Raw genomic sequence first — 27,383 nt, forward strand, 5'->3', positions numbered from 1 at the left:
TCTGAATTATAAATGACTGCAATAAATCTGTGTAGTTTATTCCATGTTTTGTCTCTCTGACCTTGAGCTCAGAGAACTCATAGTCAATGTACTCTCTCATCAGAGACAAGTGCAGTAAGTGGAAAGTTGTCTCCTCAGGAGCCATTATCCTTAAAGAAAAGACAAGAGGCAGAGGGTTGACAAAAAAAAAAGGGGTAGAAACAAGCACAAGACTTATCAGGCACGCTAACACTTTTGACAGTAGAAAAATCGCTGCTCCAACAGAAGGAGAAAGTAAAGACCAAAGACACAAACCTTTTCTGGGATTTCTTTCCTTCAAACCGGACCTCTTCTCGGAGCAGGGAGAAATGTGGCTCATGGCTCGTCAAACCCAACATGATCTACAAGAGGAGGTGAAAGGCACAGCATGAGCAGATGGGCTTTCAGAAACACACAGGTGGCCAAGTGGTTAGTGCACTTGGTTTCAGTGTGGAAGGTTAATGGTTCAAACCCCACCCCTGCCACATTTCTCCATGTAATGTGGAGTTGTGTCAGGAAGGGCATCTGGCATGAAACGTGCCAATTGGGCAGTACAGTCTTGTTTGAGCCCTATGTGATATTGCGGGATTTGACCACTTATGGGGACAGCCGCTCCGGTGTACTGTTTTGTTTTCGGCTGCAATCATCAAAGCAGTCGCGAAAAGTACTTTTTTTTTTTCGGTTCACAGTGGAGAAGGGAAGACGAGGCAAATGGGAGACGTCATGTCAGCAAGTGTTAGCCTACACAGCTAACCAGAGTAGCTGCGTTCTCTCGGCTGCAAAACCGTCTTGACACGTTTGAGCTCCGGGTCATAAACAAACCGCATCACATGTAGGGGAGGTGATGGTCTCGTGGTTAAGGTGTTGGGCCTGAGTCCAGAAGATCATGGGTGCAAATCCCCGCCTGACTGGAAAATCACTAAGGGCCCTTGGGCAAGGCCTTTAATCCCCTATTGCTCCCGGTGTGTAGTGAGCGCCTTGTATGGCAGCACCCTGACATCGGGGTGAATGTGAGGCATAATTGTAAAGCGCTTTGAGCGTCTGATGCAGATGGAAAAGCACTATATAAATGCAGTCCATTTACATGTCCACTTTCCACTGCATTGTCACTTTTTCTTTGTATTTTCACTTTGTTTGCATGTAATCTGCCCAAAATCTCAGAGAAAGTTCTGTATTTCTGACCGTGGAAGTAGAGAAATTACGACATATTTTAACTCTTTAGTGCCCGCCCTCAAATGAGACTGCGCTGCCCAATTCAACATGCAGATCCACCTTGGATTTTCTGTGGCGACCCTGAGTGCAAAGAAGGGAGCAGCCGAAGGACTTACCTTTTTATTCAGTAACTGACCCCATCTTAGCATGGGGAAAAAGTGCTGTGAAGGGCAAGTGCGGTGGCTGGTTTTCAACAGAAAAATAATTTTCACAGCCAGCATTCATGAATCTGTGCACCTATGATTGAGTTTGTTTTAAAATGAGGTGTGGTCAGATGCGGTGTTGAAGCATTGTTAGGCGGCAGAAGGGGAATACATCACAGACCACCAAAAAACTTTGTGTAGAGTTCCCCGTTTCCTGTTTGAGGTGCGATCATTGGATTCTTCTGTGGATGATCGCAGGGGGAGTGAAAGTCTTTTTGGTGGTCCACTGTCTGAGGATGATTTTGGATGTGGATGAATACCAAAGGACGGGAAGTTGACTTTTTTTTATTTTCTGTTCTGTTTGCATGTCTGAAAATTCTTTGTTGTAATCTGTTGATTTGATCTTTGTTATTGTTAGTATGGCTTGAACAGTTGGTCACCCAGCTAAGTCGGGTCTGCTTGAGGTTTTTTCCTTTAAACTTGCCCAAAGAGGTTTTTCCTTATCACTGTTGCCAATGTGCTTGCTCAGGGGTTTGGTAGGGTTTGACCTTACCCTTGTGAAGCCCCTTTGGGTGATATGTTGTGATTTGGTACAATATAAATAATAAACTGAAATTAATTGACTGTCCATGTGAAGACAAATGCATTTCCCCCTGCTTAAATGTTGATATCACTGCAACTCTGCATCACGACTTACACAGTTACTACTTGAAAGTCACCATGACAGTAAATCTTTTTTTCAAACTACTATGAAAACTTTGCAATTAATCTTCAGCTCATATAGATGCTGAACCGTGGGGGCAGACCATATAGGATCACAGGTCAACTATGATCAGTTATACCGTTATATCAGTTATCAAGATAGGGCCTATTTGATAAATTCACAAAAAACTACCCACCAAAGACATAAACAAATCCTACCAAATCAGCATCCAGGCCATACAGGCAATGTCGAATGTTAGGATCGTGATTAGGCTTAGCACTCTCAGCACGAATAAACTCCATGATCTTATGTTCTCCTTCCCCTGGTGTCTATATTGCAAAAGAGGAAAACACACACAGTAGTACAATCATGTACCCATACCATACAACAGAGGTCTCCACGTGATTCCAGAAAGGACCAAGAGGGTGCAGGGTTTCTTTGCAACCACCCACTCCACAAGGTGATTTCACTGATTAACATCACTTTGTGCAGATGGAATCGGGTAATCGGTGAAATCCCCTGGTGGAGTGGGTGGTTGCAAAGAAAACCCGCACCCTCTTGGCCCTTTCTGGAAGCAGTTTGAGACCTCTGCCCTACAAGATCACACTCCAACACCTTTTAATAATAAATGCTTTCACAATTAAGGCCCAATAGAAAGGGACATACTGACATGCTGCCAGAGATTGCAGTGGTCAGTTACTTTAAAGCAACAGATCAACAAACTTGCACACACCTCATGCCCAGACAGATAGACTTTGACATCCTGCCACAGTTTATCAGTGGAGATTTTGTTGTGGACAAAATACGTGAGTTGGTCTTGAAGTTTCACCATGAATTCAGTACCTGGAAGAAACAGCAGTGAATATCGGTCACAGCTAGATGCTTTATAATAGAGTTGTTGAGAGATAATGCGTTTATATATTTTAATGTATTACAAACGTAAAAAAGAAAACAGTAAGTTCTTGATTACAGAGATGTATAAATCTAAAATTCAAAGTGAACCATGCAAACTAGCAAAGGTTGGCAGCTTGGAGCACTGTCAAGTCAACTCTGGGAACATACACTAGCACCGCGCTTTGTCGCATCCACACCAAAAAGGATGGCATGTCCTGGATAGCAACCATTAACACAAACAACTGGCTCATCATCGCCGTGTATCTGCTGCAGCCAGGTGAAACAAGGGGATCCCTTGGTCTTCTCCAGCTGCTGGGGTCTTCAATACCAAGGCACCTACGTGCTGAATCATGACCGGAGAAACGCCACATGTCCAAAATATCGTAGCTGACACTCTCTCACAATAGACCGTTGTTACATTCTCAATGTACATGCTCAGTGGTGAGTACATCTCGCATGACAAAGGGTGAAGTCCTAGCTCTGCTGTCAGCATGAGGAGCACAGTGTTACATGCATGTGCGTCCAAAATACATCTGAGAAGCGGCTCTCTGGAGTGCAGGCTAAAAAGGACCTGATGCCATTCAGATCCAAGAATGATGGACCCCTGATACGGATTCTTTGGGTTAGGATAAATTCAGTAGGTGTCTGCTGAGATCCTGAGAACTCTTAGCACAGGGACAAAGTCTGAGAGGTGAAGTCAAGTTCAGCTGCTTTCAATGTGCCTTTTACAGTTTCCAAGTGCCTGAAAAATATTGACGCTTTTCTTTTCATGACAACCAGAGCAAATCACTTGAATGTTTTTGATGAAGGAATGGAACTTTCCATTTTTATAGCGCTGTGCAATCTGCCTGAGAATGCTCCGTGATGAAAATGCCACTGTTTTTTCATCCCCCTTGACTTAAGTGAATTTTAAAAAATTCATAACTCTTGTCAAAAAAGATCTTTCATATTTGAGAGTGTTATGTACAATGGTATCCTTTATTAACTGACAAAGTTTGATCTGGATCTGATCCAGATTACAGACTTTGTGGCCATTTCAATTTAAAATCGTTATATTTTACATTATATCTTAAAACCCTCTGTGGTCCGAGGGCATTTTTTGGACAGTTCACTCGCCTGGCATAAATGTTTTATTATTGCTGTTAACAGCTCTCCCTGCATCCCACAATCAAGTTTTATGTCTCTTTTTTTCAGGACAACCTGTGCTTTCATAATATATATGCTTCTGTTGTGTTTTATAAGTGTAATAAAGGTTTACAATCAGAAATAAGAAAGGAAAAAGTAAAGCAGAAAATAATTTTCCACACACATTTATTCAAAACATACAGCAAACTATAATAAAGAACTGTTTTGACACTTTATAAAGGTAATTTGAGGTCTTGTGTGAAAGACTGTACAACAAAAAGGTTCAAACAATAAACACAAATGCATATTTTGAACAATATATACAAAATGGTCTATGCGTTTTGTTGTCCATTGATATGGTAAACAGTGCTTTACGCAGAGGAAAGCAACAGACTTATCCAGTAACATTCACATGCAAACTAGTGGAGCAATCCTGATAGTTACACACTCTTTGAGCATGTGAGATTGTCATCAGAGGCTCTCCGTCTGCTCCTGCTTTCATTGATTGCTGTGCGTAATGGCGCAGGACACACTGAGTATGTACTAATAGTATGTACTCACTGGAGCACCCAGGGGCTATTCAAATGGGCCAACTAGTAACATATCACTCCTGAAAACGATCTTTGGCTTTTCACGTGAGGTAAATCTGCCCTACGATTGGATTTTGGAAAACCATGTGACGGTGAACCATTTCCGATTGGACATTCACACTGCGCACGTCATCACAGAGCTTCTATGAGGAGTACAAAGATGGCCGATGGCTGGCTCAAAAGTCAGCAGAGTTAACTTTTCAGCAAAAAAAGTACGTTTTATCTCATATCATTAAAAAGTTATTTATAATTTAGTAAAGCTTGGTCTTAGCTGTCATATACGACGGCGTCGGCCCCCAGAGGGTTAATTGAAACATGCCTCAATCACTCTCATATTTGAAAGTGCGGTGTAGACTGGCACTCACTATCGCCTGACAAAATTTTGATCCGGATATGATCCAGATTGTGGACATTTGATTGACATTTAATATAGCAAAGCACATCTGTTGTACATTTTGCATTAGATCTCAATCAGAAGTGCCTCAATCACTCTGATTTTTCTGTTATGGTTTTACCTACTCCTCCAAAATTGGATGGAGGTTCCAATTTTATGCCTATTTGTCTATCATCCAGTTATCAGTTGGAAGCCAAGTGCCAAAAAGCAATGGCAAATTGTGCAAAGCAGAGATATCCAATGTTCTGTGAAAATTAACCAAAAAAAGAATTCAGAAACCGAAAACGTTGGACCAAAAAAAAAAAAAAACTGACAACACCACAAAAAACTTTGATTGAAATGCATGAAGTAAATACATACTCCTGACATTTGATCACATCTAATTTATGAAAAGCCACTTCTAACAGACATTTGACCTTGAAAATTTTTTACAAGGTAAAATTTGGTGGAACTGGAAACGAGTGTTGGCGGAGGATTGTGCTGTATGAGCGAGGTGCTCTAGTCTTTTTTTATATCTGTGATGTAATAGACTGAGGTGGTGACCAAGTGGGAAGGTTCCTGGTTCAAATCCACCCCTGCCCATTCTCCATGTAATGTGGAGTTGTGTCAAGAAGAGCATCAGGCATAACATTTGTGCCAAATCTACATGCAGATTCACCTTGGATCTGCTGTGGTGACCCCCTGAGTGAAAACAAGAGTGAAGCCGAAGAGACTTACTATATCTGTGATGCTAAAGCAAATCTGTCTGTTTCTAGAACAGAGAATCATCTGCAGTTGCAGTTCGTAGGATTTCTCACTTTTTTTCTACAACAATTACTGGTAGCCTTTTTAAGTAGAGTATTACTTATCTAAGGTCAAGGTTCGAGAACATTTGTGTCATGAAGAATGGTACTTTTTCAGATTATTGTGATTTTCAGTCACATCACCAAAATCAAAGCTCATCAAGTCATTAGAGCACACCAACCTGGAGTAATACAGTTCGAGTCGAAGCGAGCCTCTGTGGGAAGAACTTCTCCTTTATCCAGCGCTTTTTTAATTTTTTCCTCTGCTTCTTTGGCAGATCTAAACAGACGACCAACAAAAATACATACACAGATGAAGACGTAGAATGAAAATCAGCTATAACAGCAGTCAAACTCTGGTCTCAATTTGTATTTGGGGCTTTACTTGAATTTGACTACACCTGAGCTAAATTGTTAAACAGGATCTTAACCATTTCCTCTAATTTGTAACCTGAGAAATCAAGTAAAGCCCCCAAGATTTAATCTGGGTGATTACAATAAGAATATTCCATTAATAGAAAAATTATTGGGAAAAAAAATGGCATAAGTCAGAGTGTCACAGAGGAAAGCTACATTACAGTCAGATACACAGATGGAATAGAATTACCACTCTTAATAGCTATCACCAGGGTTCTAGCCACGGTAGGCGGCCCCGGCCGGTACTGCAAATTTCCGGCTGGCTCTTGCAGTCAAATTGGCTGTGCCGCCCAGCACAGAATTTCTGAAAAATGAACTGAAATGTTATTGTACCAATGTACCAATTCGACTGCATTTCAAGTTTATAGTCATAGTTTAGCAATTTTAAACCAATAATTAAAGTAATAAGAAATATATTTCTCATTTTCTTTGTATCAAATCGCAAACAGCAGAGATCAGAGAGTCGGCATGTTCTGTGGCCACAGAGCTGTGAAGAGCAGCTGAAAACAGTGTCTCTGCTCTGAGGTGAAGAAAAAAAAAAGCTGGAATGAAAAACCGACATTAATCCAGAGGTCCTTCTGTATCCGTATCTGAAGATACAGCTGTGCTCAAAAGTTTACATACCCTGGCAGAATTTTTGCTTTTTGGCCATTTTTAAGAGAATATGAATGACAATACAAAAACTTTTTTTTTCACTCATGGTTAGTGGTTGGGTGAAGCCATTTGTTGTCAAACAACTGTGTTTCCTCTTTTTAAATCAAAATGACAAGAGAACTACCCAAAGGAACCTGATCAAAAATTTACATACCCCTGTTCTTAATACTGTGGATTGCCCCCTTTAACATCAATGACAGCTTGGAGTCTTTTGTGGTAGTTGTGGACGAGGCTCTCTGCTCTCACTGAATATGTTTCGGACTTTATTTACATCAGTTACAAAGAAATACAAACAATATGGCACTCTATGGTAAATCTGCATGGAGGAGACAGTTCTCCAAAACTGTGCAAAAAGGAGAAGAGTGAGGAAAGCCACCAAGACACCCAGACAACCCAGAAGAAGTTATAGGCTTATGTGGCTGTGACTGGAGAAATTGTGCACAGGGCAAGCTTTGTATTTTTCATCACTACTCTTAGCTTCATAGTGGAGTAGAGCAGAGAAGGATTTTCTTTCACCAAAACAGATCAAATCCAGGCTTGCATCTCAGATGTACCTTCTGGCAATTTGTAGCTACAGTTTCAGGTCTTCTTTTTAAGAAAATCCTCCTCTATACCACTTCATCATGAAGATGGATAACTGGTGATACAAAATGCAGAGCTTGCACCGTGCATAATTTCTCCAATCACAGCCACATAAGCCTTTAACTTCTTGTGTGTCTTGTTGGCTTTCCTCACTCTTCTACTTCTTGCACAGTTACTCAGTTTTTGAGAACTGTCTACTCCATGCAGATTTACCATAGAGTGCCATATTGTTTGTATTTCTTTGTAATTGATGTAAATAAAGTCTGAAACATTTTCAGTGACAACTTTACCATCAGAGAGCCTCATCCACAACTACCACAACAGACTCCAAGCTGTCATTGATGGGCACACACAGTATTAAGAACAGGGGTATGTAAACTTTTGATCAGGTTCATTTGGGTAATTCTCCTGTCATTTTGATTTAAAAAGAGGAAACAGTTGTTTGACAATAAATGGCTTCACCCATCAGCAACCATGAGTGAAAAAAAAGTTTTTGTGTTGTCATTCATATTCTCTTAAAAATGGCCAAAAGCAAAAATTCTGCCAGGGTATGTAAACTTTTGAGCACAACTGTACGTTTAAAAATTTGGTTTATTTCACAGCTGAAAGGCTCCATGTTTCCAAAAAAACCCAGAGATTGAAAAACAGCAGATGCGTGAGAGAGCAGGAGGGGGAGCGAGAGAGACACAGAGAGAGAGAGAGAGAGAGAGAGAGAGAGAGAGAGAGAGAGCGCGCGCGCGAGCGGAGGAGGAGGGGCACAGCATTCGTGAAAGGAAAGCGAAACTTACAAAGTTTTTCATTTAAAACAGCAGTGTTGACAAATCAGTCCAGATTCAGCTCTTGTTCAAACAAGGCAATTAGGTGTTATTTTGGAGCATTAGCATCGTCATTTCTAAGCGTAAGCTGCGATCCACCGATTATCGCCTCATTTCTGCTTAAAACTGAACTCCAGTCATCTATCTCAGCACCAGATATCTTAAACTTTTGTACAACAATCATTTCCACTTAAATTCAGCATTATTTTGTAATAAAAGACAGTGGACCGATCAGAGCATGACAACAGCACAGCAGACGTCTAATGTGCTGCTGCACCTATGCCATTTCGGTGCGCCAGTAGCGAAATGAGGTGATTATTTCCTTGTTTCTGGTCACATTATTCCGTTTGATAGCTTTGGGTGTGGCGAGTCGGTCTCAGACGTGCTGCCATGGTCCCACATGATGCATGCGCATTGAAGGCAAGGTGGACCTATTTTTAGAGGGACTATTCGGTCGGCAACACCAGTTGAAAATGGTTTCCGCTGAAACCGCCATCCGCTGAATGGTTTGTGCCGACACTCCCACATTCCGCCCGGGCATTCGTCTCTTCCCACAAATGGCGTCAATTCCAACGGGAAAATGATGCACTTGTTTTGTTTTCAGCTGCAATCACTGAAACAGTCGCCATAAGTGCAGGTTTTTTTTTTTTCGGCTCCCAGTGGAGAAGGGAAGACGAGGCAAAGGGGAGGTTGTGGCAGTAAGTGTTAGCCTACACAGCTAAGCAGAGTCGCTGCACTCTCTCACCTGCACAACTGCCTCGTTATGTTTGAGCTCCAGGTCATAAACAAACCACAACACATATCCACTTTCCACCGCATCATCACTTTTAGTTTGCATTTTCACTTTGTTTGTGTGTAATTTGCCCAAAATCTCAGTAAGTGCTGTGTTTCTGTCCCTGGAAGTAGAGAAATTACATCATATGCGTCATATTTTACCCCTTTACCTCCCTCCCTCAAATGAGACTACGCTGCCCAATTGATAACAGCAGCATTTAAGGACAGATGATAAAAGTTTCAACCAATGTTTCCGAAAACAATACTATCATAAATGACAGGTAAGAACATTCAATTAATACTATGTAGTAATTTATGGTTAGACTTACATAATAAACCAGAGGCGTCTGAAGACCCACACTGACCTATTAAAATTCACAGGAAATGTGACTTTATAATGGATAGGTTTCAGTGGGGAAGCAGTGGCTCATTAGTACCACCGACCAACCAGATGAAATAACTTGGCCTAGTATATCTCATCTGCAGATCTCTCCCTCTTTGTTGGTTCCATCCTTACCTAAATCTCCGTCCTCTCTGCTGGTTCATTTTTGCCCTTGGGGCAACACCATCCACAGCCATGAAGAAGACCTTCCGTGGTTTGATGATCCTGAAGAGCACCTCAAGGTAATGGAAGATGTCAGCGAAAATCTTTTCCTCAGAGATGCGAAAATGGACATCTTCATCATTTGGGTGAGAACACTGGTGAATGATTCCATTCATGTCCAGATAAAAATTGTCAAATTCTGGGATCTAAAGGCAGAAATAAAGAAAAACCATGTAAAACAAGAGCAATCTGAGATTTCTGATGTCTGCCAAGAGTTGACGAGGACTCAAAATAACAGATATGCGAGTCACATTGTGGCCCGGACTTTACCTGAATCGAGATGCCACAACACAATGCAATAATTGCATACTGATCCACAATGGTCCGACTGATCAAGATGTTGCAATCTGATATAGGGCTGCAGTTATCGATTATTTTAGCAATCGCATATTCCATCAATTAATCGAGTAATCGGATATAAAGTACTTTTGTGTTTTTAAACAATATCAATTAGGTATGAGACAAACCTCGCATTCGCAGCAGCTTGTTTTCTCCTCTGACAACCGTGCAGCACTGAACGTCGCGTGGGGAGATGCACTTACAAAAATGAGTCTGGTGATGTTATAAATAGGAATTTCAGGAAACCCTTTGGTGATGTCATAGGGGAAATCTCAACCTAAAGCCTCGTTTTCAAATTTTCCAAATCTGTCAAGGCTTTCCCAGTGGCCGAGTGGTTTGAAGAACTGGCACATCTTTGGTGATCAAACAAACCTATTTCGCATTTATAGGATTCAATTAAAGGTACATAGGAAAGTCTGAATGAAACTGAATGATGCCAAGGTGTTTTTAAGACCCAACTAAATGGACATACTCAGTCAAAACATGTGGCATGGGAGACATGAGCCATGTGAAAGTGCATGCTTTCAGTGATCGTTGTATATCATTCTGTATATAATTAATTCTGTTGAAAATGTATATTTCTGCCATAATCAGTATACATTCTTACCAAATAATATATAGCCTTACTATTATTAGGCTAATATTTTGCTAATTAAGAAACTGATGAATATAAAAATATGCTTTTGTCTTGACTATGTAGTATTCTATTCAGTTTAAACTGTATGAAAATTTCATGTAAAAATCTCAAAAAACATAGGAGACACAAGCTATTTTGTAACACAGACATAATATTAGGGATGTCCCGATCCGATCACGTGATTGGAAATCGGGCCCGATCACGTGGTCACTTGATCGAAATCGGACGTTGCATCCCGATCAGGAATCTGATATAGATCTTATCCTCATTATTTTGATCAGCGCTATTTCAAGCTCATTACTGCAGATTAATGGGCCTTTCACACGTCAGAGGCGTGAAGAATCGGTCTAAAAAGCATTATTTTCAATGAGACACATTGCTTTTTAGATGTGTCAGCGTTGCGTCAAAAGCAGAGAAGTGATGCTTCTGACGGGATTGCCGCTTGTCGGCAGGCTGACGCGGTCAAAGTTCAACCCAAGCTTTTTTTTTTTTATTGAACAAAAGAAAAAAACATAAGTTCAACCCAATCCAACTTTCGACGCTCTGAGCTGTGACGTAGCTTCGCGCTGTCCAATAGGAACGATGCGTCGGGCCAAAATATGGAAGACTAGTGGAAGAAACCACAGATCTGTACAAAACAGATCAGTGCAGAAACCACTGATCTGCTCATTTATAGAGCAGTTTTCTGAAGAAAAATCCTTGGAAATGTTTTTTTGTTGTTGTTGTTTGTTACCTCAAAATTTCTGATTACTGTTTAAAAAAAAAGTTTAGAACACTTGTAATTAAATTAGCTAAATAAATAAATGGTTCTTTAGAAACCTTTCATCTGTAAATTAAAACCACCTGTTATTTCAGATTAGATAATTTCTTGTTTAACATAAGGAACCTTGGACATTTATTTTTAGACAAATAAAATAACATGGAAATTTGTACATTTTTTTAAGTCTGGTAGATTATTACTTGATTGTTCAAGCTACCTCAAGGAAAAGTGCACTGTTCAAGTGATAAATAATAAAATAAGCTGATTAAAATGAAAATATTATATATTAAGCATTTTTTCATTGTTTATTCAGTTTTTTTAAAGTATCGGATCGTGACTCAGTATCGGCAGATACTCAAAATCTGATGACTCAGAATCGGATCAGGACCAAGAAAACATGGTTGGGACATGCCTACATAATATTGGTTCACAACAATTAGTTGAATTTACTGTAAATAGAAGAGATCGCTGTTATTTACTTCCGCCTTTCCCACACATGCGCACACAGACGGTAGCCAGAAAACTCCAAACTCCAAGCAGATGCGATAAGAAAACACACAAGAAGATGACTTCAGACGACATGTCAACTCTTGATCCCGAAGATCGAAAGTGATATTGTGAGAAACTAAATCTTGAAGACGACGACCATGAAGGGTTTCAAGTTTTTGGAGGCGTACAATTATTTTATCAGTGGTCACGTGAGGGATTGCTGTTATCAGCCTGTTGATGCAGACGATGTCTGTCTGCGATCTTTCTGCTGTGTGGTTCCGTCTGTATGGGCTGAGTGCAGCAGCAGGACGTGCTGGTTCATCATCACATGGTTTTCCAAAATCCAATCGTAGGGCAGATTTACCTCATGTGAAAAGCCAAAGATTGTTTTCAGGAGTGATATGTTACTAGTTGGCCCATTTGAATAGCCCCCTGGGTGCTCCAATGAGCACATACTATTGGTCTCCAATGCACACTGTGCCATTACGCACAGTGATCAGTGAAAGCAGATGGAGAGCCTCTGATGACAATTTCACGTGCTCAAACAAAGAGTGTGTAACTATCAATATTGCTCTAGTTTGCATGTGAATGTTACTGGATAACTTGCTTTCTCGGCGTAAAGCACTGTTTACCATATCAATGGAGCAAGTGGGAGGGCAGCTCCTCAGACTGTAAGGAAAGTGGGCCAAAGTGTGAATGAAAGCTGCTTTAGGAGCAGCACAGAACACTCCAAAAAACAGTAGAAGTTTGCGATGTAACCTTTGTGTAATAGCAGACAGAAATTGCTTTGAGATGAGACAAACAAAATGCATAGACCATTTTGTATATATTGTTCAAAATGTGCATTTGTGTTTATTGTTTGAACCTTTTTGTTGCAGAGTCTTTCACACAAGACCTCAAATTACCTTTATAAAGTGTCAAAACAGTTGTTTATTATAGTTTGCTGTACGTTTTGAATACATGTGTGTGGAAAATTACTTTCCACTTTACTTTTTCCTTTCTTATTTCTGATTGTAAACCTTTATTACACTTACAAAACACAACAAAAGCATACATATTATGAAAGCATGGGTTGTCCTGAAAAAAAAAAGACATAAAACTTGATTGTGGGATGCAGGGAGAGCTGTTAACAGCAATAATAAAACATTTATGCCAGGCGAGTGAACTGTCCAAAAAATGCCCTCGGACCCCAGAGGGTTAAGAAACTTTTTAAACGCGCTCCAAAAAAACACTCGTGCACAGTCGGGCCTGTGTGCGCATCGTGCGTCAGGCTGCAGTTAACCTGTGTTACAGAATCATCAAATGCAGTTCTGCGTGTGCATCCATGGTTGAAAAAGTGATGGATAAAAAACAACGGACCAAAGGTTTCTCCTTGACACACCAAAAAAAAAAAAAAAAAGCCACCACAAGGAAGTGGCAGCTTTAATTATATACACCCTCACGTTACATACACCTGTGCGAATCACACGACTTTGCAAAAAAAACAAAACAAAAAAAAACACCCACAAACAAAAAATCAAAATTAGCCCATCCATAACAATTTGACAGCATATATATATATATATATATATATATATATATATATATATATATATACACACACACACACGTGTGTGTGTGTGTGTATAATGTAAAAATTACATTACATAGCACTAATCCTGGAAAGAGGATTTTACAGGACTGATGGGAACATCAGCAAACCGATTCATACATTTATACATTTTAACAACCTGAAAGCCACCAGACCAGCTCCGAACCCTGGGTTCCTGGACAGTCTCCTCTGTGTTTCTTCTCGCTGGTTTTATTTCTTCCACGGCTTACAGTAATTTTGACGCCGGTGAGTCCAACGTTATACTTTGTGTTCGTCCGTTTGTCTGCAAAATCGCTCTTTTGCGCATTTTAAACTGTGCTTGATTTAAAAATGAACCGAAAATCAGATTGTTAGTTTGCAGCCCTCATAATAACATCAGTCACAGCTTATCACCTAAATGTGGAGCTGCACAGAGAAAACCAAAGGAAAAAAGAATAAAAAGTACAGAAGGGGAGGTTTGTTTTTAATGTGATGTGTTGGAACCATCGATTTCTATTGTAGCACAGGGTGAGCTCATGTGAGTCCATCTTCCACCTGTACTGGACACAATTCTGAGCCAAACTGCATCTGATCCTTGAGACTAAATACTGCAAAGTGAAAATTTTCAAAGGAATTGTCATCCATGTGGATGTGATGTGTTTTGTTTTTTTTATGCATGGCGCTGATCTGTCAGTGTATGATGGACCACCGAGTGCACACAGTCAGTGGCTCCATCAGAGTTTTCTGCCTACCGGTGTGGCCCCGCCCGGCACATGACATCATCGAGATTGGGTCTATATAAAGGAGAAAACAAATGGTTTTTAATTTCACTATAACTTCCTTAAAAATGACACCATATTTATCAAAATATGGTGTCATTTTTTTCCTCTCTTGTTTCTTGGATATGAAATATTAAAATCAACAGTTTGAGCACTCTGGCCATTGTTTTTTGTCTCAGACATACATCAATAGTTCAGGGCTCTCACTAAGCAATGGTACAATGTCACTGCGCCATCACACAGATTGTCAAATTTAGTGTATCCCTTTCTGTTTTCCTGGGTAATTATTTTTTCACGTCTTTACTAGTTTTGGATCTTTCCCGATGTCAGGAGCTCAGCACTCCCCTGACACCGGACCGCAAGCACAGGCAGTCAGTGTAATCCTCAGTCACTCAGACTGCACGTGAACGTGAGCACAGCCTGTGAAAAACTGGGCTCTGGATTGTAGCTTTTCCACAAAAGCAAATCCGCTCAGCACCCTGTCAATGAAAGCAGGGGTGGTGGCCAAGTGGTTACTGCGCTTGGTTTCAGTGCAGAAGCTTCCCATTTCAAATCTCACCCCTGCCACATTTCTCCATGTAATGTGGAGTTGCGTCAGGAAGGGCATCCGGTGTAAAACCTATGCCAATTCAACATGCAGATCCACCTTGGATTTGCTGTGGCGACCCCGAGTGCAAACAAGGGAGCAGCCAAAGGGACTTACTTTTTACCCTGTCGATGAAAACTTGACTTAAAGTGCACGTAGAGCGGAGCGCAGCCAGCGGACCAAATCGCGTCTTTTTAAAAAATAGACAAAGACACTGATTTGCTTTAAATGCGCAGTAAACTATTTCAGATTATTAGCATGGACTCTTTTTCTCTGTCACGTTAGAAAACTGTAGCTTTTGGTGCTACATTGATTAGCTCTTACACGGCTTATGCGCATGCGCTAGTCTTGTTTTTTTCTGGGGACGTTAGAGCACCACACACGGGCTTGGCATATGTACTACAACATTAAACAGCTTAGAGGCTCAGATTTTGCCTCGAATATTTTTTGTAATTGAATTATTCAAGTTACTCGACTAATCATTTCAGCCCTACATGTAATGATATTTATCACATATTACAACAAAAATAAATAACAATAATCATACACATGAATCATGTAGAATGAATAACGCAGGTAAATCATGTAAATATGTAAATTATGGAATGTTCTTATGTCTCTCTATAAAGTCATGAGTGTCCTCTTCACTGATGTCTCACAACTTCAGCATGAGACTCAAGTTGTAGAATTCTCCCTGCGAGGGAGGTTAAACTCTTTGACCTTGATCAGACAACTTGGCTGAATGAAATGATCTGGATTCTGTATCAAGATCCTGCACTTGTTGCCAGGGTAACACAAAATGAAGGTGTGTCACTGGTGGGGTTGAGAAATGGGGGCTCCTGACTGGATGAAAAGCGGGGTGATACAAAGCCTGGTATTTATAACGTCTTTTTTTTTTGTATCGCCCTGATGTTACTGCCAGAGTTTCTTGGGCAGTAAACTTGATAGGACAAGTGTATAATTTATCAGCCCTATTTTTTCTTGTGTCTCATGAGGACTAGTCTATGAGTATAGGGCAGATTTTTGTTGTAATATGCAATATATCAACCAGTCTGTTTACAATAGCCAAACCCAAAAGTTTAAACAGACAGAATCATCCCATTTGATTATCAGACCAAACTGACTGATCATGATAAATTAGCCATAGTTCATAAGTTACACATCTGTGAGAACAGACATGCCTTAAGTCTTGATTTAATAGAGTCAATGAAATCAAATGGTCTTATCTCACCCAGCAGGCTGTTCCATAAAACAGGTGCAGAAAATGAGAAACCTCTGTGACCTGTCTGTTCTTTACCTTTGGTATGCACAACAGTCCTGCATTCTCAGAAAAAGGATTTGCAAGCTACGGATACTAGTCCATTTTTTAATTTTATTTCAAATCAATTTATTTATTGATATGACAAGTCAACAACCTAAGGTGTTGTACATTTGTTATAAGTTAAAACTTTGAAATCTACGAAGTGCTTACAGTTACGGCAGCTGTAACTCTAAATCTTGAGGCTATTGTTATGGCAGCCACCGTAATTGATGTTCTGTGACTCAGTGTGTTGCTAGCTCCTCATTAGTACAGTGGTTAAATATCGCTGCCTGTCACGTGGTAAACAGGGGCTCGATTCTTCTTCTTTAACCAACTTCATTTCAACGAACATTTCTTGTTTCAGTAATTCTTTAGGTTATATATCTCTGTAAGATATGGGCCAAGGGTTTTTCTACAAAAATTTAGCAAGGGGGCAACACCAGATGTGAGGGAATGGAACGACCAAGTGAGGGGATGGTGCAGAACTTTTGAAAATTTGAGGTCAAAATGAGACATTGTGAGGCTTCTTGAAGGACCAGCATAGTGAATCAGTAAGTAAGGGCAAGTAACTCAAATGGACAAGTTATCACAGACACAAAACATTACAGAACTCTAAACATGAGACACTATGCATTTCGCAATCAAAATGGAGGTGTGAAATAGCAAGGCAGATCAGAACAACAGAGCATGGGAGCTGCATGAAACAGGACATGTTTATGCATTCTTTGCCATGTTTTAGTTTGTTCTAAAAAACAAAACAAAAAAACACGTTTATGAGTGACAGGCTTGCTATTTCCTGGCATCAATGTTGTGTATTTACAGAAGAATCGCTCCTCAAGGGGAAGCCTCCATGCTAAGAAAATGCTTAAAAAAATAAAAAAAATCTGCATTTTTCCGGTGTCCCGCCTAACAATCTATCCCTCCTGCCTTCATTGCACATGCGTCATTTCGGCGCGTCAGCAGTGATTCACCGATTATTCCTGTTGCTTTGGGTGAAGAGTCAAACTCAGAGCCACAATGAGAAGCGCTCTGATCGCTCCCCCGTCTTTTATTATAAAATAATGCTGAATTTATGTGGAAATGATTGTTGGGCAAAAGCTTCAGATACCTGTCATTGAGACAGATGATGACTGGAGTGCAGTTTTAAGCAGAAATGAGGTGATAATCGGTGAATTGCTGCTGACACTTTGAAATGACGTGAGCAGTGAGGGCAGGGGGGACCTTCGGTCGGTGACACCGGTTAAAAAACCCTGTGGTTTATTTTGGCTATGGTTAGGATGTCATGTCACTGCCATAATAATAACCTACCAACACCCAATTACAGTTATTAAGATATCCACAGCCTAAAATCTAACGTGGGAGACAAAGCCTGAATTAACTGAAGCCAAGATTGGGGGTAATACGCCCATTTTTGTCCCCTACCCGGTTAGATAACACTGAACAAACACCAATACTTCTCATTATAGTTTGTCCAGTGACTTCTGCCATGTGAAAACGGAGGGACTCTGCTGAAATTCCTAAAGGGTTAATGTGATAGAAACCCTTTGAATTAAAGCTGAAATTCTCTACAGCATAAGTAGATCTCGGTTTTCCAAAAAAAAACAAACAAAAAAAAAAAAAACACACCAAACAAACCGCGTCCAAGTACTTATGGACCAGACTGCGTGGTTCCAATGAGAACTTTGCCAGTTCATCTTTCAAAACCTAGGCATGGTAGCTTGTTCACCAGCTAGCAAAGAAAAACAGCTTTTCGATATTTACTTACTATGTGACATGACTGTGTCCGTATGTTCCTACTGGTTTTATATAAAACAAAGGGCGCTGTCTGACATTAACAAGATGAACTTCGTGAAGGGATGATTGTTGTTCAGAATGTTCTTACCCAACGAAAGACCCGCTGTTCGTTAAACTAGTCAAAGCTACACTAACGTTAGCATATTAACGCGATGAGGAGAAGGAAACAGCTATCTACTAACGAGCTTGGCACTACATATAGTTTTGGCAGTAGCTGTCAACACCAACTCCCATCTAAACGAGATAAAGAACTTCCAAGGACCATTTAGCTCGTTAGCTTAGCTTGCTAGCACCTAGCGTGTAGCTAACGCCGGACGTTCCCCACCGCTGTCCTACCTGATGTTCCTTGACAACTTCACTGAGACAAGGATAACGCTCGGAAATCCATCGGTAAAATTTCGGCACACCCATCTTGCTTTCGAAACCGCTTGCCTTTTGAATCAAATCAGTATTCAGTCAAAACAGACCAGAAGTTAACCAAAAGGTTATCAATAACAGAAGCTAGCTGCTGTCTTCTGTAGTCCGTCTGCGAAACCACTCCGCCGACTTCTCCCACATTCAGTTCCTCCTGAATTTTACGTTCAAATTCAAACGGGTACGCCTCGAGCTAACATAATCCTAAAAATGTATAAAGAAAAACGTAAAATATTCAAAACAATGCAAACCTTTTGCTGTTGCTTTGCAGTATGCTGTTTCGATTCATACATTAAAAGCTGAAAACATCACTACCACTGGATCTGGTTACATTAAGGAGTTTGCATAGACTGCATTTTTCTATATCTGAAGCAGATACTCAAAACCATGCTGACAACTGTAATCTAGAGATTTAGGACCTTGACAAAGTACCCTTTGTGACTTTCAGGCCTCAAGCCCACCGCTTGACCATCCATCACCTCCCCAAAAGGTGACTGTAGAGCAGTATAAATAAAGTAGTACAACGACAAACACTTATTGAAAACTGTTGTATTATGACTTGATTGTGGCATTGCTTCTTGCGATGAGTCCACTCAGGGGTATTTAACTCGTTCCAGGAGGGGCCGAGAAGGTGCAGGTTTTCTTTACAACCACCCACTGCACCAGGTGATCAACTCACTGATTAACTGATTCCATCTGCTCAAAGCGATATTCTGTGGAATCACCTGGTGGAGTGGGTGGTTGCAAAGAAAACCTGCACCCTCTCAGCCCTTTCTGTAACGAGTTGAATACCCCTGGTTATGTTCTTCTCTCTGGCTTTGTGGCTGGCACTTCACCCTCAATTTTAGAACATCAAGGAATGTTCTGGAAAAAAAATTAACATTAGTATTCCACGTGCAAACAAGAGCAGACTAAGCTTTCTAATGTCCACCAATGTGGATGTGGCTCACTTTCAAAATTCTGTTGTTTTCCATGTCCTAATACCTATATGTGGTGCAAATATGGTGAGAATCTGTATAATAGTTTTGACAATCTTTCAAAGCCTATATAAAGTGAAATCTTGATCCAGTATCTGGATCACCTCCAAAATTTAATAGTCTTCCATGGTCTCATATCTATCTGTTGTGAAAATGTCATCAAAATCTGTGCAGTAGTTTTGAAGTAATCCTGCTAAAAGAGACAAATAAAGGCCGACGATTTTACAATGTCCTTGGTGGACGTTATAAAGTTGCAGTTAAACACTTCAAGGGGGGGGGCATTTCAGGGATTGGCTATTCAGCCATGTGACAGACTGGCATATTTTCCAGGGTGTATCCTGCTTCAAGCCCTATAACTGCTGGGATAGGCTCCAGTCCCCGTGTCGTGACCCTTAAATGGAATAAGTGGGTACAGAAAATGGATGGACTTTTCAACTTTTTGCATCAATGCCCCATAAGAACTACTAACAGCGATAGCTGTCAAGTTTTATATAATCAGAACTGCTGACCTGAGGCTAGGGTGAAAAAAAAAATTACAAACATTTGTTTACAAATAATTTATTCAGTTATACAAATACAAAACACCTTACTTATAAAATACTTGCCTTGGTGGCTTGAACCAAATCCTCTTAAATTTTGTGCATCGTTATTTATGCCAACATAAAGTCACTTAAAAAAAATAGTCAGTTTGTTGACGTCAGCCATTTGAAGCTCAATCTCTCAGGTAATGAGTCCTTCGGAGCCATATCTGATTGTGGCATTTTGTTTTCCAATACTGATGGGGGAGGGGGGAAGTTTACAAAATAAAATGGCTGTGCTGATCCACGCCTTAATCTCAGTGAGAATTACTGTGATCACAAAATTACATTACCTCATTTAATTTTGTTCCATGAGTAACATATATATTAAGACAGTTCCTCAACATTTCCATAATTCACAACTCTTGTGTACCGAATTCCTTGTCATGCTACTTTATTACAGGGAAACGGAAAAAAGCATGATACATGACAGTATGTGATTCAAGTCATATTTATTAAAACGAGTTTCTCCCAAACTGAAAAACACAAATGCAGAGCGGGTTGGGAGGTGGGGGGATTAAAAGCTTCATGTGAAGACATTTCTGCATTTTGTGACATTGGTCTTTAATAAAAGGGAAACTAGTGGCATTTGGCTGGATGTACCCTTGAGAACAATAAATTAATTAAAAAGGTACAAATTTTGATTTGATATAAAACCAAAGAAAATTCTATTGCAGCTGAGTGAAAAAAAAAAATGCATCTATAGGCCCTCCTCCCATTGTGTATCAAAGCCAGGGTGCCCATATTTGCTGCAAAATTACAACATATCTCCAAATGCACACTAGTTCATGTCTCTCTGCTGTAATATTTGAGGCTCATTACAAGAAGAGGGTTCCATTTATTTTAGTTCTCCCAGTGTAGCAGGCATCAGTTTTCAGCAGACAGCATGGCTCTTCTTACATCCATACGCTACACCTACAAGCACTGAGACTGAAGGCAGTTATGAAAAAAGGTTGATGTAGTGCACCTTCAGACCAGCTCCAGCACCTGAATAAACACAAAACAAAATGAAAGGCATCAGAGGGCAAACACATACCCTGTGCACTGTACACACAATATAAATATATACACGTCTGTACTGGCGTTTTTTGATTGCATTTGGTGAATAGTGGAAATTATGCTTCTCCCCACAGTTGCTACACCATAAGTTGTTAGCTCACATGAAGGTCGGCATTCCTCCAGTCAGTCACACCAGTGTTGGTGTTTTGATTGAGTGGAATGCATTAAAGCTGAACAGATTTTAATTAATTAGTCTGTATAGTGCAGCAGGTAACAGAACATTTACAGAGAAATCCTGCAAATGGTGATAGAATTACCAAGTTCAGCACAAGTGCTCCTTAGATATTACTCTTCTGAAGACAAAAAAAAAAACAAAAAAAAAACAATTGGCCACTTGAATTTTCAATAGGCAGCCAGGTAGGGGTCAACTGAAGAATTGCATAGGGGTCAAAATTAAAAGATGTTTTAATCATATTGAATACTATACGAGTACAACATTATTTGTCTGAACACAAAGATTCTAAAAAGGTAAGGTTCGTACCATCTGCGAATGAATGTTATGGAGTTATGGGCTAAAAACAGCAAGAATGGTGACAAAGGTCAATCTTAGTTTGTACAGGGGGCAAAAGTTAAAATTGCTCCAATTTTGGTAAAAAGTGATGCAAGTTATTGGTTCAGATAACAGGCTTTTAAAAAGGAATAGTTTTCCCAGTGTGTCATGCTGAGCTTTCACGTTACCGGGTAACATATGACACATACCATAGAATCCAATGGACGATGACACTGTTTGACCTTTACTTTGCAGACCAAGCACTCAACACAGTCAAAACTGTTCCATTTATTAATCCTATTAGCACATTAGCAAATTTTTATTAAAGTATTTACTTTTTTAATGCAATTGTATGTACATATGCAATTCATACATCTACTGAAAAGAAAGTATATGGGCACCTCTCCCATCAACACGTGTAGTTTTGACATTCCACAAAGGTGTAAAGGGGCTTGCTTGTCAGATCATTTCCTTTTCCAAAGCCACCACAGCTTTTTATTTTTTTTATTTAACCAGGTTACTCCCACTGGGCAATTATAAAGTTTCCAATTCACCGAAGCTGCATGTCTTTAAATGTGGGAGGAAATTGGTGCACCCTGAGGAAACCCACATAAACACGGGGAGAACATGCAAACTCCACACAAAAAGGCTACAGATGGGAATCAATCCCATTACCTTCTTGCTGTGAGGCAACAGTGCTAACCACTAAGACACCGTGCTGTTAATAACGAATATAAAAATTATAATGCAACTGTCATGCAGTATTCTCTATCTTTGCTTGCTGACCTTTTTTTTTGTGTATGTTTCATGGCACGTACCTTGATTGTTCCTTGACTGTTTGCAGCAATCAATACATTTGACTCCTAAAATAAACAATAAAAAAATGCATTTTTAACTAGTAGATATGTAACTACATAAAAGTTGTTGACAAAAAGTGCTCAATTTTATGAAACAATTTTCAACCACAATGGAATGCAACTCATCACTTTTCTAAAAGAGGGCAAAGCGAAATTCTTCATAAAACAGGGTGACTGAAGTCAGGTAAAACCACGAGTGCCATTTATGAGATAAACTCACGCCATCAGGCAGTGCCCTCCAGCAAACAGCGCTGACAAACTCATTTGTGTCGTCTTCTTTCTTGTCTTTGTCCAGGACACTCTTCACTGTGTCAAACTTAAATGTTAACAATGTCTTTGAAAGGCCTTTGTAGTACAAGTACAGGGAGTTGTTCTCACTGCCTGTATAAAAACACAAACACACACATACATAGAAAGAAAAAGTTGATCTTATATCTGTATCTCCATAGGAAAAGTGAAAACAAAAGACATGTCCAAAATAGTGCCAATATTTTTAGTCTGATATTCACCCTCGTCTGCTAGAATTACGCAGGAATGTTTAAAGCACAACTTCCTTTTGTGCATGAAAAGTTTAAGAGAAAAAAAAAACCAAAAAAATCACAAGTCGCACTGGAGTATACGCTGCATTTACCACGTCATGCAATAAAAGGCAAAATGAATTTACGTGGCATTATTTATTTATGTGTTAAGGAGAACAGCTAACGAGTTAATTAATGCTGAGGCACAAAATGAGTGTTTGAAAACTTTCTGTAATACAGTTGTAAAAATTAATAAACTCACAATCAATTTTTTATGCTTTTAGAAGAGCAAATAACTCCAAATAATGTTTCTTCCAAAACAGAAAACAATAGTCCCTCTATTCTCAAAAAGGCAGTAATCCAGTTAAAAGCAGAATTTCTTAAGAAAAAAGACCCCCTCCCCCCACCTTCTTTTTTTGCGTTGTTATTGTTCTTTTGTCTTGTTCTTCTTCACGCTGGGAATTAAGGAGAAGAAGAAGAGGGTAGCCTCTGCTATTAGTATATTAGCCTCAGTGTTTGGGACACTATTTTGGACAACACTTTGTGATCGGATGAAGGACTGGATTTTATTTGAGTCTCCAAAGCCTGAAGTCAGCTGTTTGTGAATTTTTCGCTTCACCATTTAATAATTAATGATGGATTATCATACATGGATAGAATGTTTTGAGCCCAGCACAGACTTATTTTTGTGGATTCATTTTGTGTGTGGAAGATTTCCTGAAGTGACCGACAGTGGTTTAACGAAAAGGTGAGTTCAGATTAAATCAGATCACTGTGGTATTTACTGTGTGCGCGCGCATTTCGCTCTACTGTGCGCTGTGGCACACAGGAATACACGTTTATATAATCAGTTGTTGGTTTTATTCCACAGGACGCTGTGCTGTTTGATAAAGACATTTATTCATATATATTTGCTTGAAATAAGCATGACTGCAAATTGTATTTTGCCTCTGGAGCGTGACATGAAGAAAAGCTCAAAGTAGCATAGCAAACACAGCAATGTCGTATAAAGAACATTTTAAGTGTGACCATTCAGTTTCAAATACATTCTGAAAGTAACAGCTGCATTTTTTTCCCCCAAACAAAAAAGACAGTTTAATGTTGTGTTTCTCATTTCCACTGTAATGAAAATTCCTGGTCATGAATCATGATTTTTTTCCCCCAGTATATAGTCGCAGGGCCTCTCAAACTAGTTAAAAAAAAAAAAAAAAAAAAAAGTGACTTATACTCCATAAAACACAGTATTTAAAAATTAGGTTAGGTCTGGGGCCATGTTCTGGAGCCACTTGTTGCCACATCCAACACACTATCAACCACCACCCAGGCAGACATTTGGTCTATCCCCACCTCTCAAAATTAACCATCAATCTGCCACAATCACGTGAAACGTGGATGACCCATTGGTCTTTCCCTGTCAATGAGGTTCTCAACTCTGAGGTAGCGTAGATGACAGTCTCTCAAAATACAAGTGATTCTCCTCCTCAGCATCTTCCAAAGTGACCATTCATTTAACAAAATGTCATTCAAGCTGTATCCATGATCACCCAAACAGACCTACTTGCAGAGACGTGCCGTAGTTGCCTACAGTCAAGGGATAAGGTAAAGGTTTCACCATCACCAAACGCCTATGTCCAGCAAAAGTTGAAACCTTTCACAGCATAGTGATACACTTCTGATGGATGGGTCCAGGAGGTTATAAGCCTATTTCACAGGGTGTTAGACAGGCTAATGACTTAATGCCAGGTCAATCTTGAAAAAGAGCTTTTTAATCTCAATGAGACATTTACCTGCTTAAATAAAAAGGAGATAATAATAATAAAAATGCCAGCTGGATGTCACCCCACCATCTCGCCTTACATGTCACGTACACCAGTGGTGGGCATGGCTAACCAAAAAGTTAGCTTCGATAACAGCTAATCAGCAAACTGAAAAGTTATCTTTTATAAAGCTAAACCGATAAACCACCCAAAAATTTATCGGAAGCTACAGCTAACTGATAACTTCCAGTATTGCTTCCAATACACCTGCAACTACTAACAAGCTGATTTTGAGTTTTAACACCACGATCACTTCTGGGAACATCAAAGGCGACCACAGACCCAAACAATGAGTCAGCACTTCTGTCTTTGTGCGCCCTGCCCACTGCTGGAAGCTCCTGTTTACTACATACTTTGCAGCAGTGAAGTAATTAAAGCTAAGCTCAACTCTACACACACACAAAACAAGCCATTATTCCTTAACAGAATACAGCCGTGCCGCAGTGAGGCAAAGGTCTTGGAAAATAAAGCAGTTTTGAATCATGGTTTTGATTTAAAATCATCAAATTATTCCAGATAGAATAACTCCATTAATGTCAATTCTGTCATTTGTACAAAGTTAAAATATAACACATCTCTTTTAATTTTAAATAATGTACTAATTCTGAAGATTGTAACAAACACAGACAGATGCCAAAGGGATTATGGGTAAATGAGCCTCTGCTAACTGATTGGTCGACTCATTCATTCTATGTAAAAACCAACACGTTAATGTGAGGTGTGTGTTGGTGTTTACATATAAATGTGCTTTTGTAAAATACGCCTTTTTTTATTAGTTAAAAAAAAGCCATTTGCAAAAAGCTAAAAGTTGTGAACTGATTTGACAACCGTCTGATATAACTGGGGTCAAAATAAATAGAACACTGCCATCTACTGGTGTCCAGATGCTCATACTGCCATGAACACTACTGGCCAGTAGATGGCAGTATAGAGTGGGAAAACTTGCCAAAACAAAATTCCAGATAATCCATGTCTGCTATGTTTAAGATGTGTGGAAATTAATAAACGCAAACTGAATTTCAGACATCTTATATATATTACTCTGGAACAAAGACGACAGACAGTGTTTGACATAAACAGGACTCTAAGGCACAAACAGGAATCGACTGCAGTGATTCCAATTGAAAATAATGGAGAAGCAACCTGGGCTTCTGGCATGTTTAAATAAAACAAACACAATAACAACGTCTATAAACCCAGAGAATATATTCCCGAGAGTTTTAGACACAATATACAAAGAGTTTAATGCTGTTGTCCGTGTGAAGCCGGATCAGAGCGTTTCAAATGCATTTCTTCTGTCGTGAATGTACTGAGATTACCTATAATGCACCTGGACACAGCATGTCCACACTAAAACCTTCAAACTTAGTGCAGTACTTTAAAACTAAAACCCCTGATATTTTCACTTTATAAAACTTCAGACGTGACGTTAATTTAAATAACTTGTCCGAAATTAGTTTGGTTAAAATTTTAACCATAAGTTAAAACTGTATGCCTCTGGATGTCTTGGGTGATATTGCCAGCGTATTAGTATGGGGTCAAAAGAAATGAGCTTTTTTTTTTCCTGTGACCACTTCTCCTTTGCCTGCAGAGAATAGAATAGAGTGGTTTCTTCTAGCACCAGCTTTCCTCTGTTTGTGGAGGAGGTAGGTACTCAACTGATTTTAGACTTAATAAATGTTTTTAACTCTTAAGCTTTGTTCACCACACCTGCAAAAATATGTTAGCGGTCTAAATTATATTATAATTGGTCCGATTATGGTTTTTAAAGTTATCTGAAAAGCTAATCCGATAATGAAAACATTAGCTTTGATGATTAGTGGTTAGCGGAACTGTGCTCACCACTGACACACACAGTCACGGGTATTGGTCGTGTGCAGCGCATCAATGGTTACCACCAACACAGTATACACACACATCTACCTTGTGAGTATAGCTATTAAAAGTCTAAATTTTAGTCTTGATACAGGAGGATTCTTGGGTACCACTGGAATGACTGTCAAATGAGCGGTTACTTATGGAAACTAAGATGAGGAGTGTCACTTGCATAGTGAAAGAGTGTCAGCTACAAGATTTCAGCCATGTTGCACATTTCTCTGTGCATGATCCAGCATACAGGTGCCTGAGTGGTAAGGACCAAGCAGCTGGAGAAGGCCAAGGGGATGCCCACGATTTACCTGGCTGCAGCAGATAAATGCCTATTTTAGAGATGTGGGGATGGACTGGTTGTCTGCCTGGGTGGTTGCCATCCAGGACCGAAAGTGGTTCCGTGGTGTTGTGCATGCAGCACAGCACAGTAACAACACATGCTCCCAGGCTTTGCTTGACTTAATCTGGGACAATTACAAAACCAGACACGCAGATTCCTCACTCAGCTTCTTAAGTACTGCACAATGACAGCATCGTTTGTCAAGGTCTGTGAACCTTTCCTCGACAACAAAAACATCAAAGCCACTGGTTTCTACAATCCTACTCAACATCCAGTCCATGCAAGCATTGAACAGTGTAGGAGGCAGAACACATGCACGACAAACAGTGGAATCTGAGATTCTGCCCCACTCCTGCATAGCACTTGCATGTATAGGTTTGCTATGTCACACACGCCAAACAACTTTTGACTTATTTCAAATAAACATTAAATAGGGCAGAAGAATGAACAGTTAAAATTTTTAAGTTTAAAAGGTAATAGAGTGCAGTTAGGTTTTAGAGTCT

General features: G+C 39.8%; 2 protein-coding genes across 2 annotated transcripts in view; both read right to left on the bottom strand.

Annotated features, from left to right (window-relative positions):
• Positions 1 to 18,512, bottom strand: part of xrn1 (5'-3' exoribonuclease 1) — a 96,037-nt gene extending 77,525 nt beyond the window's left edge. Inside the window, exons 1-7 of the mRNA XM_034183018.1 lie at positions 18,298 to 18,512; positions 9,621 to 9,853; positions 6,044 to 6,141; positions 2,810 to 2,919; positions 2,295 to 2,405; positions 295 to 380; positions 62 to 149 (exon numbers count right to left, since the gene is read on the bottom strand). Coding sequence (XP_034038909.1) covers positions 62 to 149; positions 295 to 380; positions 2,295 to 2,405; positions 2,810 to 2,919; positions 6,044 to 6,141; positions 9,621 to 9,853; positions 18,298 to 18,372 — 801 coding nt within the window. The 5' untranslated portion in view covers positions 18,373 to 18,512. The remainder of the gene's footprint in view (positions 1 to 61; positions 150 to 294; positions 381 to 2,294; positions 2,406 to 2,809; positions 2,920 to 6,043; positions 6,142 to 9,620; positions 9,854 to 18,297) is intronic.
• A 1,387-nt stretch (positions 18,513 to 19,899) lies between these two features.
• The window catches only part of cop1 (COP1 E3 ubiquitin ligase), a 66,873-nt gene continuing 59,389 nt past the window's right edge, over positions 19,900 to 27,383 (bottom strand). Inside the window, exons 18-20 of the mRNA XM_034183248.1 lie at positions 22,557 to 22,717; positions 22,298 to 22,342; positions 19,900 to 20,917 (exon numbers count right to left, since the gene is read on the bottom strand). Of these exons, the coding sequence (XP_034039139.1) occupies positions 20,900 to 20,917; positions 22,298 to 22,342; positions 22,557 to 22,717 (224 nt within the window). The 3' untranslated portion in view covers positions 19,900 to 20,899. The remainder of the gene's footprint in view (positions 20,918 to 22,297; positions 22,343 to 22,556; positions 22,718 to 27,383) is intronic.

Source organism: Thalassophryne amazonica, chromosome 12 (assembly GCF_902500255.1).
Source record: "Thalassophryne amazonica chromosome 12, fThaAma1.1, whole genome shotgun sequence".
In the NCBI taxonomy this organism is placed as follows: domain Eukaryota; kingdom Metazoa; phylum Chordata; class Actinopteri; order Batrachoidiformes; family Batrachoididae; genus Thalassophryne; species Thalassophryne amazonica.